At 39.5% G+C, this 14,280-nt stretch overlaps 1 protein-coding gene across 2 annotated transcripts; it reads left to right on the top strand.

Annotated features, from left to right (window-relative positions):
* Nucleotides 1-2,857: 2,857 nt before the first annotated feature.
* On the top strand, nucleotides 2,858-13,983 carry SLC10A2 (solute carrier family 10 member 2). Of its 2 annotated transcripts, none has more exons than XM_071742765.1 (6): nucleotides 2,858-3,340; nucleotides 6,497-6,615; nucleotides 7,757-7,845; nucleotides 9,966-10,141; nucleotides 10,867-10,904; nucleotides 11,978-13,983. In XM_071742765.1, the coding sequence occupies exons 1-6, from the start codon at nucleotides 2,919-2,921 to the stop codon at nucleotides 12,109-12,111; spliced, it is 978 nt and encodes a 325-aa protein (XP_071598866.1). In that variant the 5' UTR covers nucleotides 2,858-2,918; the 3' UTR covers nucleotides 12,112-13,983. The 2 variants fall into 2 exon arrangements, with proteins under 2 accessions (XP_071598866.1, XP_071598855.1); XM_071742754.1 differs by having other exon boundaries at nucleotides 10,747-10,904.
* Nucleotides 13,984-14,280: the final 297 nt, after the last annotated feature.

Raw genomic sequence — 14,280 nt, 5'->3', positions numbered from 1 at the left:
TGGACACTCTAACCTTTCAGCAGAAGCTGGAATTGAACAGCAGGGACTTACAGCAGTTCCTGGAGGATGGCACCAGGCATCCCTTCACAGCTCAGACATGTGCAGGGCAGGGGGATGGGGAGGAGGGGAAAGCAAGCCCCTGTGTGAGGCTTTACCTGAAAAATAGATACTGGGAGTTGGAGACTCACCACCTCCTCTCCCAAACCATCCACCCTGGGTTCCCATATTATTACAGACATTTTCAAGCCTGAAAAAGTCACCTCCTACCCCTGAGGTTTGTTGGAGATTTTAGGATGCTCTAGTCAATGATTTTAGTTTCTACAAGAAGAAAGTTCAAGTGCAAATTCAGGCTCTGATACAGGTGCTATAGAAAATGTTAATACCTGCATGCATTTAAATACTATCTATCCCTTTAACAGACTTACACTGGAAAAAAAAAAAAAAAAAGCTCCTAAACTTTTGTCTGAAAGCAAACAGAAAGAGAATAATTTTTCTGCTAAACCAAGATTTTGTAGCCTTCTTTTCCTTTCATCTCCTCCTTATTACCTTGATTGCTGTTCTATTAGACATATCATAGTTTCACAGATGTGGCACTAATCACAGGGTAGGAGTTGCCAGCTGCCTGGGAGGATCAAGCTACTCTGACATTATCCCATCAGGCATCCAACAGTGACTTAGGAGATACAGCCACTTAGCTGACCCCCTTGTAAAGAAACAGGTGCCATCTGAGCATGCTGGGAAATCCTTTCTAATACAGTCAGCTCCTGCTCAACAGTTCACAGCTTAAAGTAAAAAAAAAAAAAATAAAATAAAATAGAAGCACCTGTCACTGTACACTGAGGTTAGGCACAAAATGCTGAGGCTTTCAGTGGGAGTCTTGGTTGCTGAAGATAATTATGGCTTGAGGATGTTACTGTAGTAAAAAAAACATCTGTAGTGAAAATGAAAGATACTTGGAGGGCACCAATTGCACTTTACATTTAAACCTTATTTTAGTCTAAGATCTAACCTGAAGTGAATTTTACTGCAAAGCTTGGGTGCAGAAAAACATCAACATAATTATTCCCTTGAAAACATTCCTAATTTTGAAGGAAGCCTGAGGCATAAACCTTTGACCAGCCAGAAGATCCTAGGAATTTTTAGATTTTCAGAAACATGAGACTGAGAGCAATGCATGCTGCATAGTTAAAATTATCTCAGATTTCCAGTGTTTTGTTGTTGTTTCTGTTGCTGCATGAAGACCTCATGTGTCTGCTCCCCTGCTTTTCTGCTTTTACAGAATATCAGGGGCACAAAGCTGTGATATTTAGTGTGTGAATATTTGAACAGCATCCACCTAGTACAGTGATAAGTACAGTAAAGATATCTAAGTGCTGACTGAGCTATGATGTTTTTTCACAAGAAAGCATAAGTGAGACAAGGACATGAATTGAAGCAGGGGGGAGACAACAGGGACATGCATCAGGAGACAAACAGATCAAGGACTCCACAAAACTCCTCTAGTCCCAGGTACAAAGAAGGTGTTTGCTGTGCCATAAGCACTGCCATAGATTATCCTAGAGCTGTCACACCTCAACAGAGTCCCAAGACAGATGCTCTGCTTCAGCCTCTCTTGTGAGCCACGGGTATGATAGAGAACAAGAAGCCAGGCACAAGATACCTGCCTCTCAATCTTCAGGTCACAGCAGACAAAACAGGTGACCTGCACTATCTCCTCCAGTATGGATGCTGAATGTGTTACTATGCTGAAGGGGACAGGGCTGGGTTTGACAGGGCTGGTTTGACTGGGCTCCAAAGCTGGCCCCCTGCCCTGCTCCCCACTCCCTTCACTCAGTTCAGCAAACACATCCTCTTCCTCCTCCTCTCAGCACCTGACATTTCCAGGCCAAGGTAGAGTGAAGCAGCACCTGGCAGAAGGTGCCAGGAGGATTATAACTTTCCACTCAGCCCAAATAAGCAGTCTATTGCTCCCTGACCCTCTCCCTTCCTTTCCCTCTCCTCTCTTCCCCAGATGATGTGCTCAGTGTGGAGGTAGACATGGCTAGAAGCAAGGCAAAATGTAAGGAAAATCAGCCACCAGGTGGTCACCCAGTTTCCAGCCTGGAGGGGCATGGAGATGGCAGGGCAATGGCACTTATTCAGGTGCTGAAACCAAAAACACAGGTGACACTTTATCAGACTGCATCATGGAAAACTTTAAAGCCAGGTATCTTCACCATCTTCAGTATTATGTGGAAGTTTAGAAGGAACCATAAATAAAAGTTGCATTTAGGAGCCAAAAGTGACAAAAACATGCATGCAGTCCTGTAGTAGATTTATCACCCCACACCAGCTTCTATTATACTAGAAATGCAACCCAATGAGGATGCCTGCACATTCAAATGAGACTGTCGTGGTGTGTCACGGGGAATGCTGCATCACTTAGCCAGAGCCACAGTTCCAAACCCAATCTCAGGACCTCTGCTCCTGGTTTCTTGTGTTCAGGTTGCATCTTTCCACCCCACAGACCCTTGTAATGTCAGTGTTAATGCATGCACGAGCTGCTCTGCTCAAGGCATGTAAAAAATTTGAAGAATGAAATCTAAACTTTCTCTACGTCCTGTGATTCTCGTTCTGTGTGCTCAGCTACACCACAAGCCTCCTCTACACTCTTAAATATTAACACAGCTATTCTCTTGATGTGGGATTCCTCATTATCATATGAATAAATGATTAATTGTCACCAGACACAGCAAGTGCAACTTTTATAACTATATGAATCAGCATTTTGCCAAACCCTTCAAGAATAGTAACAACGTTCAAGTATTTATTGCACTTTATTGCTTCCTGGATCATTTAAAAAGGAATCCCTGACAAACAACCATTTACACAGGCTTGAAAGTTTGTCTCAGAAGTACTGAGTGGTTCTGTATTTCAAAATGCAGACAGACCTTCTTTCCCAGCAACTTAATGCTGGGTCTTTGGCAAAAAACTCCACAGGTTGTTCAGCAAATGCTACTATTTGCAACGGCACCTCCTGCTTGTTACCAGAAGATAACTTTAATGAAACTTTGAGTATAATTTTGAGTACTGTTCTAACAATCATGCTGGCTTTGGTGATGTTCTCCATGGGTTGCAATGTGGAACTTAAGAAATTCTTGGGCCACATAAAGAGACCCTGGGGTATTTTTGTGGGTTTCCTTTGCCAGTTTGGAATTATGCCTCTCACAGGCTTCTTGCTGGCCCTGATCTTTAATGTGCTTCCAATTCAAGCTGTTGTGGTGATGATCATGGGATGCTGTCCAGGAGGCACAGCCTCCAATGTTATCGCCTATTGGGTGGATGGAGACATGGACCTAAGGTAAGAGCAGCCATTCTCTAAGTAATTCACATGGATTTTTACTGTGTAAACTTTATTTTGGAAAGTACTATCTGATTTTTTTCTTAGCTTTCCTGCCCCATGCATGGCAGACCTTCTTTCCTGAGAAGATGTTTAGCTACTGCAACCACAGTAAATATATTAGCAAATATCCTTGTTTAATTGAGAAAGAACTGTGAATCTTAGAAAAAATTTTACTGTATATCTCTGTGCTGCAGAAAATAGCATTGATAAAGACCTCTAAAATGCTGAAACTTATGAAATCTCTTTTGTGGGTTTGTTTCTTGCATTATCTTGTTCACTAAAACTTAATAACTAGATTAAATAACAAGAGATCTTAAGACCTGAATTCTGCATACAAAATCATGGCTTTGCAAAAGATCTTGAAGTAATGTTTCTTGAAAGACCCCCTGTGGAAAATATTTTCCTTCCTTTTTTTGCTCTATGCAATGAATAGACAGGCATAGATTATCTCTTTGGGAACTAATCCAAATGACAACCTCTTGATGTAATTCTATCTGCTCCTGGCACCTTCTGCAAAGTCCTCAAATTGCAGGAAAGCTTTACAGGCTAGAAGCCACTGACTAAGGCAGCCCTGCATACTGGGAGCAATGGAAAAAATCTTCTGTGGTGAAGCCTGATGGTCCCAGCAACAGGGTGCTCTGAAGTCAGCATGGAAGGCACCTGACATGCCTTAGGACATCAAGCACACAGGAGAAATTAATGCTATTCCTGATGTAAATGCCACAGGGGATTCATCAGCACTAGTAGCCTTTAAAAATGAGCCATCTCTTAATTGTTATATCCTGATTACTTTGCTCTAAAATAAACAGGGTCGTTTCTCTTTTTCCCACAGAGTATTATAAATCGGAGCATTCATCCAATTTATCATATGCCAGTCTGAACTAGAAGTGGAAAAAATAATAGAAGGAAGAAAGATGTGGAGCTAGGGTGAACAGACTAAGAATTTTAATATTTGTAGCTTTAATAAGACATTTTTTTCCATCCTTTGAAAATAGCGAACTTTTCTGCTGCATCCAGGTGTTAATTTAATACCAGCTTTCAAATTATGTATGAGGTCAGTTCCACTAATCACCAGCTTCCTCACTCTGGAAGTAAAAAGACCTAATGATATCATTAAAGACCTATGATATTAGGAACTATAAGATGCTTAATTTCAACAAACATAAGTCTAAGAAACTACAGATGGAAAGATATCCAGCACGTCTGAAATTCTGTCCTAATTTTCCTTAGAGAAATAAACTGAGTTTTCTTACCCCCACGTGTTCAGAATTATGCCACTGAAACCAATGGTAAAAATCCAAACTGATGACAATATAAATATGGGTAGGGTTTATATGCCATGGTAGAGGTGAAATAAATTGAAAATACCCATAAAATTGTATTCTTGAAGTAAAAACCTGTACCTTAAGAAGTCAAAGGCTTTTCACCATTACATTTTTGACAATAATGTGGGGACCAGAGAATATGGGAGGTACAACAGAGATGGTAGTACAAATATCATCAGTTCTTGGCAGAAGAATAAAGATGTAAGAAGCATGGCTGGCTTCTGGAGCCAGCACAGTGTTATAGAAAGCCTGCTCATCATATCAGAGAAGGCTTTGCTTTTAACTGATAATATTTTATGCTTATACATAACAAATCATCACCACTGTCTACAGTCCTGCTTCAAAATATCCCAGTGCAAACAGACCACAACTTAGAGCAGGAACTAATTTTCTATTGGTAATATAATCACAGGGAGATGAAATACGAGGTTTCGAGGTTTCAGACCTTTCTTAGTATCTCTGACCCAGAGGATATTCTCTAAAGCTTCCCATGGGGCCATCTATTTTTGAAGTCTCTTAATATCTGCATTGTGACCAACTGCTTCTGAAACACCTTTGCCTCTCCTCTACAGCTCTCTGGAAAGCTTCTGTGAGCACAGGGACTGAGATCAGAGGACAGGCAAATTTTGGAGTAGAGTATAGATATAAGAGTAAAAATGTAGGAAATACAGAACTAGGTAAAATAAGGGGTTTTTTATCCATGTGGGGCTTCATCTGACCTTAACTGCAGCTGATGGTTCTTTGTTCTGTGTGGGTAAGAACTCTCTTGCCAGAGACTCCTACCAAGTTATATTCGATGACTCAGAAGTAGAGAGCTATGGGAACTAAAATTAATTCAGATAGTCCCATGGTTTCTGTATTAATTGTTCTCATTTTCTTTGGATCTACCCAGCTTGTGGGACAGGGTCAGTAGTCTCTTTTCTGAGGGTCATCCAGAAAAAAAGGTATATCAGAAATGAGACTCCTAAGGAAGTTTCCAAAGTCCCACGACTGGAACTCCCTCTCATTACTTTTAAGTCGGATGAGTATGATTTGTTGGCATAACTATCTGTTCTGTTAAGATTCTGATAATTTCCTCCTTATTTTAGCTGTCTTGTCTTTTCCTGCTTCTTCATTCTTGTAGCAGAATTCATTTTTAGTACAAGATATACCAGGCCTGATGGTTTCAAGACTTTATATTTTAAAACATAAATGTCTTTTTAAAGACCAAAGAAACAACAATACTTATTCTCAGCTTCACTGAGTAATTCTCAACATCTACTCCACGGCCTACAGCAAAACAGCCCAGAAAAGGTGATTTCATTACATCACACACCCAAGACAAAAGATGAAATATTTTTCATGTTGTTAAATTTGGAGTGAAATGTTAACCCTCCAGAACTGCTGGTATAATGGAAAGCTCCATTTGATGTCCATCTGACCCTGACCAGCTTGCCACCCTCTCAGAAGCCAGACAGCCAGACAGCCAGCCTGCAGACAGACTTGCCAACAGACCTGCCTGATGTTCCTGATGGCTGCCTGACTGACTGACTGCCTCGTTTGTGCTGAGAGTTACTGTTCTGTAGCTGCAGAACTGGTTGATATTTTATGTTTCCTTTTTTTTTTTTTTTTCCAGCAAAAGCCATTCCTTCCATTTATCTTTTTTCTTACCTTATATGCAGGATAAATTGGCTGCAGCCAGCAGCACTCCTTTCCCAACCTTTCATAAGCTGTCAAGTTGGAATAAGGAAAGGAGAAAGTCTATAGGCTAGCATGAGATGAACTGTCACTCAAACCAATTTCTTTGCAGCATCAGCATGACAACTTGTTCCACACTCTTTGCAATGGGGATGATGCCACTTTGCCTCTTCATTTACACCAAGATGTGGACTGATTCTGATGCAATTGTACTGCCCTACAACAGCATTGGTGAGTCCAGTGAACCAGCTGACTCTCTCCTTTTTCCTCCCTCTACTAACAGCCATCTTTATGCTATCAGCCTGAAGAGTCATGCAGAAATTCCTCCAGACTTTTTAAAAAATATTATTCCTCCTACTTTCCAAGAATTTCTCTGGAAATTAGATACCTTGATCATTTCCAGTCATTCACAGCTCTTCAGCACAAAGTCTTGAAGTCATTATCAATATGGTACAGAGATTTACCATAAGATTGTGCATGTTTTTCTTTCCAAATTGTTAGGAGACCTGCATGATACTGGGATAAGAATATAAAACAATTTGTACAGGAATAGCTGCTTCCCCTGGATGAAAGTGTTTGTAACAGCTTTACAACACAATCCTGCAAAGTGCTAAATGCTGAGGCCCTAATCTGGCAAAGTACTTAAGCACATGTGGATAATTAAGCAAGTGATTAAAACTGCTGAGTCTCTTTGAAAAGCTGCAATCTACACTGCCAGGAGTGGCTTCATTTGACTTCCTGTCATAAATCTCATCCAGCTACAAAGAGAAAATAGTCAAAGTATTTAGAAATACATGCTCCAGTGCTTTGCAGAGCTGTGGCCCTAGTGCTTATCAAGTGCAGTTCCATGTTGTGCTAATCTTAAAAGCCAGCAGAGCCACTTTCGTGTTCTTCAATTTCATTTCCCATTGTTCTGGAGAGAAAAAAGAAATTGTATACACTGCTTGTGCTTTCAAAATAAATGCAAGTGGGGGAAGGCCAAACAAAAGAAGCTCTAGACCAGTTGTTGATATGGTACAGTAGCAAAACACATGCAAAAAAGTGAACATTTAATATAGCTGCTCACATTACCGGAGAGTGATGATTAACACACTCAAATTTCTGTCTGCCTTTCTGATGCAGGTGAATGAGCATGTAGCTCAGCAGAATGGCAATTACTTCAACAGGCTGCCAAAGATAACAGACTCTATAGAAAAGCAAAGGGGCAGGTGTGGGTGGGGTGTGCGGGCATGGTCTGGGGTCTGCATTCTAGAAACATGGTCCAAAGGCTTGTTCCATAGCCCCAGCTGCTCTACACCATGTCTGTCCTCCTGTAGTGGACTTCTGAATGATGTGTGGGCTTAACTTCTCTTCTCTCTTGCTTTTTTTACAGGACTTTCACTGGTAGCTCTTGTAGTTCCTGTTTCATTTGGAATGTATGTTAACCACAGATGGCCCAGTAAAGCAAAAGTCATCCTTAAGGTAGGATATGTAAGGCTGAGGCATTTGTAATTACGGACAAATTATGGAATCAGGGCACCACTGAAGCAGTACATTGCTATTCATAGTATTAATATCTGACTTCATAAGAGCTGGGAAGTTTTCAGCAGAAAACAAATGAGACATTGCAGGAATGTATTGCTTTTCCCCTGCTCAAGCGAGCATGAGCTGCATACATTATTGGAAACCTTCATTAGCCAAAGAGCCTGCTTTTGTCTTTGGCTGCAACTGTGTTAGTAATTGAGTTCAGTTTGTAATGTAAACTGAAATTGGAAGGAAAATCATTCAGGTCGACAGCAAGACGGTTTTCTCTGCAAAATAATGTAAAATTAAAACATTCTGAACCAGAAAGCTTCCTACTTTTAAAAAACCTTATTGACAGGAGGTAATTTTGAGTGCGAAGTCAGTTTTTATTAAAAAAAAAAAAAATCAAAAAATCCTTGTTCGAAAATGTCCCAACTGTTAAAGAAATCTAACAAAAATCACAAAATTCAACTATCTGTGCAAAATAGTTTCAGATGCATGAAAAATATGTGGATTTGGCAAAAAACTGTTCTCACTAACTAATAACAGTAGTAACAACAACAACATAGCTGCATTTAGTGTTAACAGCAAATTAATCATTCTGAACATTAGATTTACCTCTAAAGCGATTGTTAGATATGATGAATTCCCTTGGTCTTTCTTAACCTTTGTAAACATATATTTTCTAAATTTCCTTAAGCAAAACTAATCTGGCAACTAATTATTCTACTTATACTTTTTTATCATTTCTCAGGTAGATTAGAACACAAAGGCCCTTCTAAGTACAATTCCCTTTCTTAAGCTATTAATTTATTACATTATATTTTTTAATGCATTCTCAACTTGCTTATGAACTTGGATACTAAAGAGTTCTGGTTGTAGAACTGTACTGTTCCTGCCTGATCAGTTAAGGAAGAAGAATGGACTTGGAATTCATATGAAGAGAGACTTTCATCCTCTTTCCTACCAAGTGGGCAAGCAACCCACAGGAGGGTCCCCTGACAGTTTGCTTTCTGTAGGACAATGAAGCATCAACATAGATTGAGCTGTAGCTGTCAGATTGAGATCCATACAGTGAGAAATGGAGATAAGAGCACAAAGGCAGCGTGCCAGGTGAAATAGAAGAGCTTGTCATGGACAGGCTATGTTTCTTCTTCCTAGGTGCACGTGGCTAATAGCTCAGTCAAGCATAAATACTTGTTCACTCAATGCTCTTAAAAGGGCTTCAGCCAAAAGCTGATGAGATCAATTCTACGTGAATACACGTTTTAACTGAGAAATGGATTCTCCTAAATTTTGTCCCAGAAATCTGCTGGTGAGATCCCTGGGAAAATATGTCATAAGGGCAGGCATTGCAGTTGGACATTGAGAATAGAGAGAGTTGTCATGTTCTTTGGCAAGCAGCAGTGAAGAGCTCAGTACATTTTGGCCAAAGGAAAGAAGCTCAACTCAGTGACTTATGTCTGTGTAGAAATGCCATACAAGCTCACAGCCAGTTTTCAAACACAAACGTTCAGCCACATTAAAGATTTACTCATCTGCTTGGCAAATAATTCCCTTTCACTAACAGTCCAGCACCTAGCTAACAGATGCCATACGAAGCCCCAGAGTGTGACTGCCCAAGAAGCAGGGAGAAAAAGTGCATTATACTAAATATTGAGCTGTCTGTTTCCCAACAGCTCTGGGAAAATTATTCTAATGTGATTGCCATTCCTCTCTCCTGTCACACCCATGAGATTATTTTTAATCTCCAGCTCTAACTACAGCTATAGCCAAGGCTTCAAGAGACTAGTTTTACAGGTGTCTGATATAAATAACATATCTATTATAGCTGTGTCTTGATCTATATCTGTAGTCACACACTGAAATACACCCTCCATTTCCTGTTTGGGAAAAATGGCAGCTATCTAATCTGCTTGTCTGCAGTGAATTAAATTGCTGTAAACTTTTGATTTTATACTGAATAAGATGTTCCAGTGGCTCAGAGGCACTCACAGGCATGTTTGATGCTGTGTTTGATGTCATTAAATTTCTTTGGGTTTTCTTATTCATGCAGTTCCTCTCCTGTCCCCTCACAGATTGGTTCCATTGTGGGAGCAATCCTCATTGTGGTCATTGCTGTGGTTGGGGGAATACTCTACAGAGGCTCGTGGAATATATCCCCCAAGTTATGGCTCATTGGCACCATATTTCCAGCAGCTGGCTATTCTCTGGGATTCCTTCTGGCCCGTGTAGCTGGTCTGTCCTGGCACAGGTATAGATGCCTCTGTGATTAAGATTTTTTTTATCTTATTTCAGTTGTAAAAGAAGATTTTATTTAATGATTAATCAATGCTGAGAATGCCTCCTAAACACTCTCTTTGCTACAGAGGCACTCATTCCCCAGCCCAGTTTCTGGTATATTAATGTGCAGATAAAACTTTTCTTGTGCCCATCTTCATTTGCAGATTTTAACTATACTATTTCCTCCAATCTTTCATATGCCCTTTCCATGCCCTGCACTTCAAAGGAAGGGGATAAAACAGACCTGAATAATAAGTGTGTTGCAACTGAAGTAAAATTTCTCATGTAGATTCAGGAGCCTACAGTTCAGAATATAATTACAAGAGAGGGAGATAGTGAGTGTTACCAAATATAACAGGCATGGCTTGAAGGTGGAGCAGAGTCTTTAACAAATGATGGACTGCCAGAAACTCTGTGTTCTCTGGTGGCAACAACTATATGACTCGTGGTGTGCTTTATTGACTGTGTGAGCTGATTTTCTCAGCTAGCATATGTTTCTTTTTGATCCAGATTACTAAAAAGTGTAAGAATGCACAGGCTGCTATTTCACTATTGTCTTTGTGTTATTCCCATAAGATGTCGTACAGTGTCTCTGGAAACAGGCATGCAAAACTCTCAGCTGTGTTCAACTATAGTACAGCTCTCATTCACCCCTGAACAACTTGAACTGATGTTTACTTTCCCACTCGTCTACAGTATTTTCCAGCTGTTGTTTGCACTGCTTATTTTAGGAGGTAAAGTATGGATATTTTCTATCACAGCATTATAATTATCATCATTATTATCAGTCTTATTTTGCATGGTTATGGGGAAAACAAGAAGGAATACAAATTATCAGATGGAAAATGGTTAGGTATATAATGACACAAATTATTACAGAGCATCACCATTGTGCTGTGCCCTGTACCAGGAATATACAAGATCCACTTCAAGGTTTGGAAGGAGCCTCTTTTTTCAGCATGGGGGAGGGGCTCTCCAGCAACCTCATGTGCCTCTAAACCAGGCACATGAGAATACTTCAGCATGGGGTTATTATCCTTGGACAAGGAAGAAAAAATGCATTTTCTTCCACCACCCCAGGGTGCCCAGGCATGCAGCTGCACAGCAGGGCCACCTCTGCTGGCACACACAAACTCCTCCTCCCATCAGCTGTTGAGAGAACAGCATTAGTTTCACACTTAATGAGAGGAAATATCTTCCTGTAGAGGAGAAGGTCCCTTTTTCCTTCCACATACATCTCTCATGAGTTGCACAGGTGCTACTTCAACCAATATAACAAGGGTTGGGACCTTGGCCTTGTTGCTCACCCCTAAAACCATCTGTCACTATTGAGGTTCCACTCTCAAACCAGCCATGGTACCTGAGACCAGAGCCCTGCCCAAGGGACACAGACTGCAAGGAACAGCCCCAGATCCAACCTCTCTGGCAAGGAGCTATGTGGGGACAGGTTTATGCCAGCTCCTGCCAAGTAGAACTCACATATAAGTAAGGGTCAGCTTGACAGACCCCGCCAGGAGCCCAAAGGCTTCCCAAGCAAGATGGAGAATAATTTTAAAAGTATCTGCACAAAGCAGTCAAGCACCAAAATCAGAATTTAAAATCTCTTCCTTATTATTTTATAAAGTTACTTTTTCAGTGATAAAGTTGTTTAAATATAACTCTAAAGAAACTGTCTGGAGGTTTGTGATGGAATGTTTTAGCAATACAAAGAAGGAACATGTTGCATGGTGTCATGTTATTGCAGTGTCTTTTTAAAATAAGTGTTATAATTTCTTTATTTAATAACAAAATATATACCAATTCCCAGCCTACCGTGTTTACAGAAGGCACCGAGGCAAGACAAAGACGGATATTGACAAAACAGAGGGAAAAGAGGATTCAAAATCAACGTCATCACATGCTAAAATAAATGGAGGATTCGTATCAAATGAGACCAAATAGACAACTACCTCTCTTCCAACCAGCAGGCAAAATATAAGATATAGAGTTTACTTTTTTTTTCACATGTTGTTGCTTTATGGAAATATTTAACAAAAGAAGTTTTGCTGGTATTGTACAATAAGACTGTAAAATTATTAACTTATGAAAAGTTCTTCTTTGATTTTGAACACAGTTTCCGCCAAAATTTTAAAATCTGGTTTGGAAGCTAATTTCCTGAAAATATTTAATATTTTATTATGGCTTACATAATGAAAGGCAGAATGAAGGTGGGCTGTTGTTAAAAAAACAAAAAGATATTTGCATTACCAATGATCCTGCAAATCCATCTGCTATTCCTGGCCCCCAAACCAAACACAGAAAAATCCTGTTAAAGTGTTTGAGCAGGATTTGATGTGAAAGATCTGATAAGGCTGGAGGACTTTGCTGAACATGGATCAACCATGAAATTGGAACAGGCTAATAATGAAATAAAATTTCATTTAGGTCAGTCTGGACAGTACAGTCACTGCGCTGTACTAATTGCTTGAGGCATTAATTTATTCTGAAGCTATAATTTTAACAAGAGCAAGGTACCTTATGACTTTTTTTTTTGCCCAAAGTACTAGAAAATCTCAGTTTTGTGTGTTCAGTCTGGGTCTTTTAGGTGTTGGAAACAGGAACAGAGAGACAAAGCTGAGAGCAGGAGTGCAGAGCAATTTTTTCTGTCATAGCTGCAAAGGAGCAGACAGAGATTTTTGAAGTGTAAGAAATTATCAACTTCTGCTCTGAAAGGGAGGTCACTGGAAGTGGAAAAAAATTATTCCTGGTTCATCCAGGACTACTTTCACCACTGTTAAGAGGAGGCAGTAGTCCTTGAAGAGTGTTATATATTTTTGTTTATTTTATAAACTCAATAAATTTGAATGTACCAGGTGTCTATGACATGTAGACACTGATGTGGTTTATAACTTTAAGATTTTAATTATATGAACCACAGAGAGAAATAATTGCATGTAAATATAAATTATTTGTCCCTGAAAATTCGAGTACACATAGACAGTTGTCCTAGGCATGTGGAGAAAATTGCTGTAATAATTAGAGAAACAGGGTAGTAAATTTTTGCAGCTGTAATCTTTTGTGGATGCATTCAGTAACATTAATCCTGTAGCTCTTATATAAAGAAAATATTCCAAGAATTTCAGATTAAATGAGTGAGAGGTTGGCTGAACAAAAAATGCAAGAATGAGCCACCTGTCAACACATGGAAACTATACACCTCTTTGTCATTTTCAAGTGGACCTTCTGAGGTGTTGTGAGCTAACGTGGCAGGTTTCTTACAAACACAACTGAAAATGTGGAATTGAAGTTCCTGATGTGTAGCTTTCCACTGCTGCAGAAATATGTCCAGTATTAAACAAAGAATAAATTATTTCTACCTACCATATGCAGGGGAAAGGTTCTCAGAATATTCTTGAGTTTTGGGAGGTTTGAAGCTGCTTCACTGTCGAGGGATGAGGTTCAGAGTGGACGTAAGCTCCAAAGGAGGAGTTCAACACTTAGCAAGTGTTAGTACATCATACAACATGCTAGGTTTTGTAGAACAAAAATTAAATAAAAAAATACAGTGAAGTCTGTTATAGAGGAATCCTAAACATGAAACAGCACATTCATTGAGAAACAGATAAGCTGCTATTTGTAATATATATAGTAAAAAGACTATTGTCTTTAACTAGTGTCCATAAAAAATGGGCAGCAGATGTTAGTTAGGATCATGTCTTTCTTACACAGCAAGCTGCTACTCTTTTCCTCATGCTAAAGTTTAATGCTTCCATGCAGATTTTGAGCAGATTTTGAAAATGTATTGAAGAATAATAGTTTGTCTTATACTCTGTGTGTGTGTATTTAAAGCAACTGTGTAAACACTGAACTGAATAAAGTCAGGAACTATTTATAATTTTGCCCACTGGAGTAATTTAAAGTGGAAAGAACTGAGACTGAAACCTAGCATGCAGACAAAGTTTACGGCTTTGAGATGTAACAAAAACACCTCAGATTATGTGTAAAATGAGTATGTTTCATAATAATTTAGATTAAATGAACATGGGAAGTCTGATGCCAGATTTGATATACATTTTTTAATGGATACATGCATTTAGGGCCCCAGATGAAGGCTGAAGGCTGCAGTTTCTC

This window comes from Heliangelus exortis, chromosome 1 (assembly GCF_036169615.1).
Source record: "Heliangelus exortis chromosome 1, bHelExo1.hap1, whole genome shotgun sequence".
NCBI lineage: Eukaryota > Metazoa > Chordata > Aves > Apodiformes > Trochilidae > Heliangelus > Heliangelus exortis.
The sequence above is the reverse complement of the archived record's forward strand: the minus strand, read 5'-3'. Positions and strand labels throughout refer to the sequence as shown.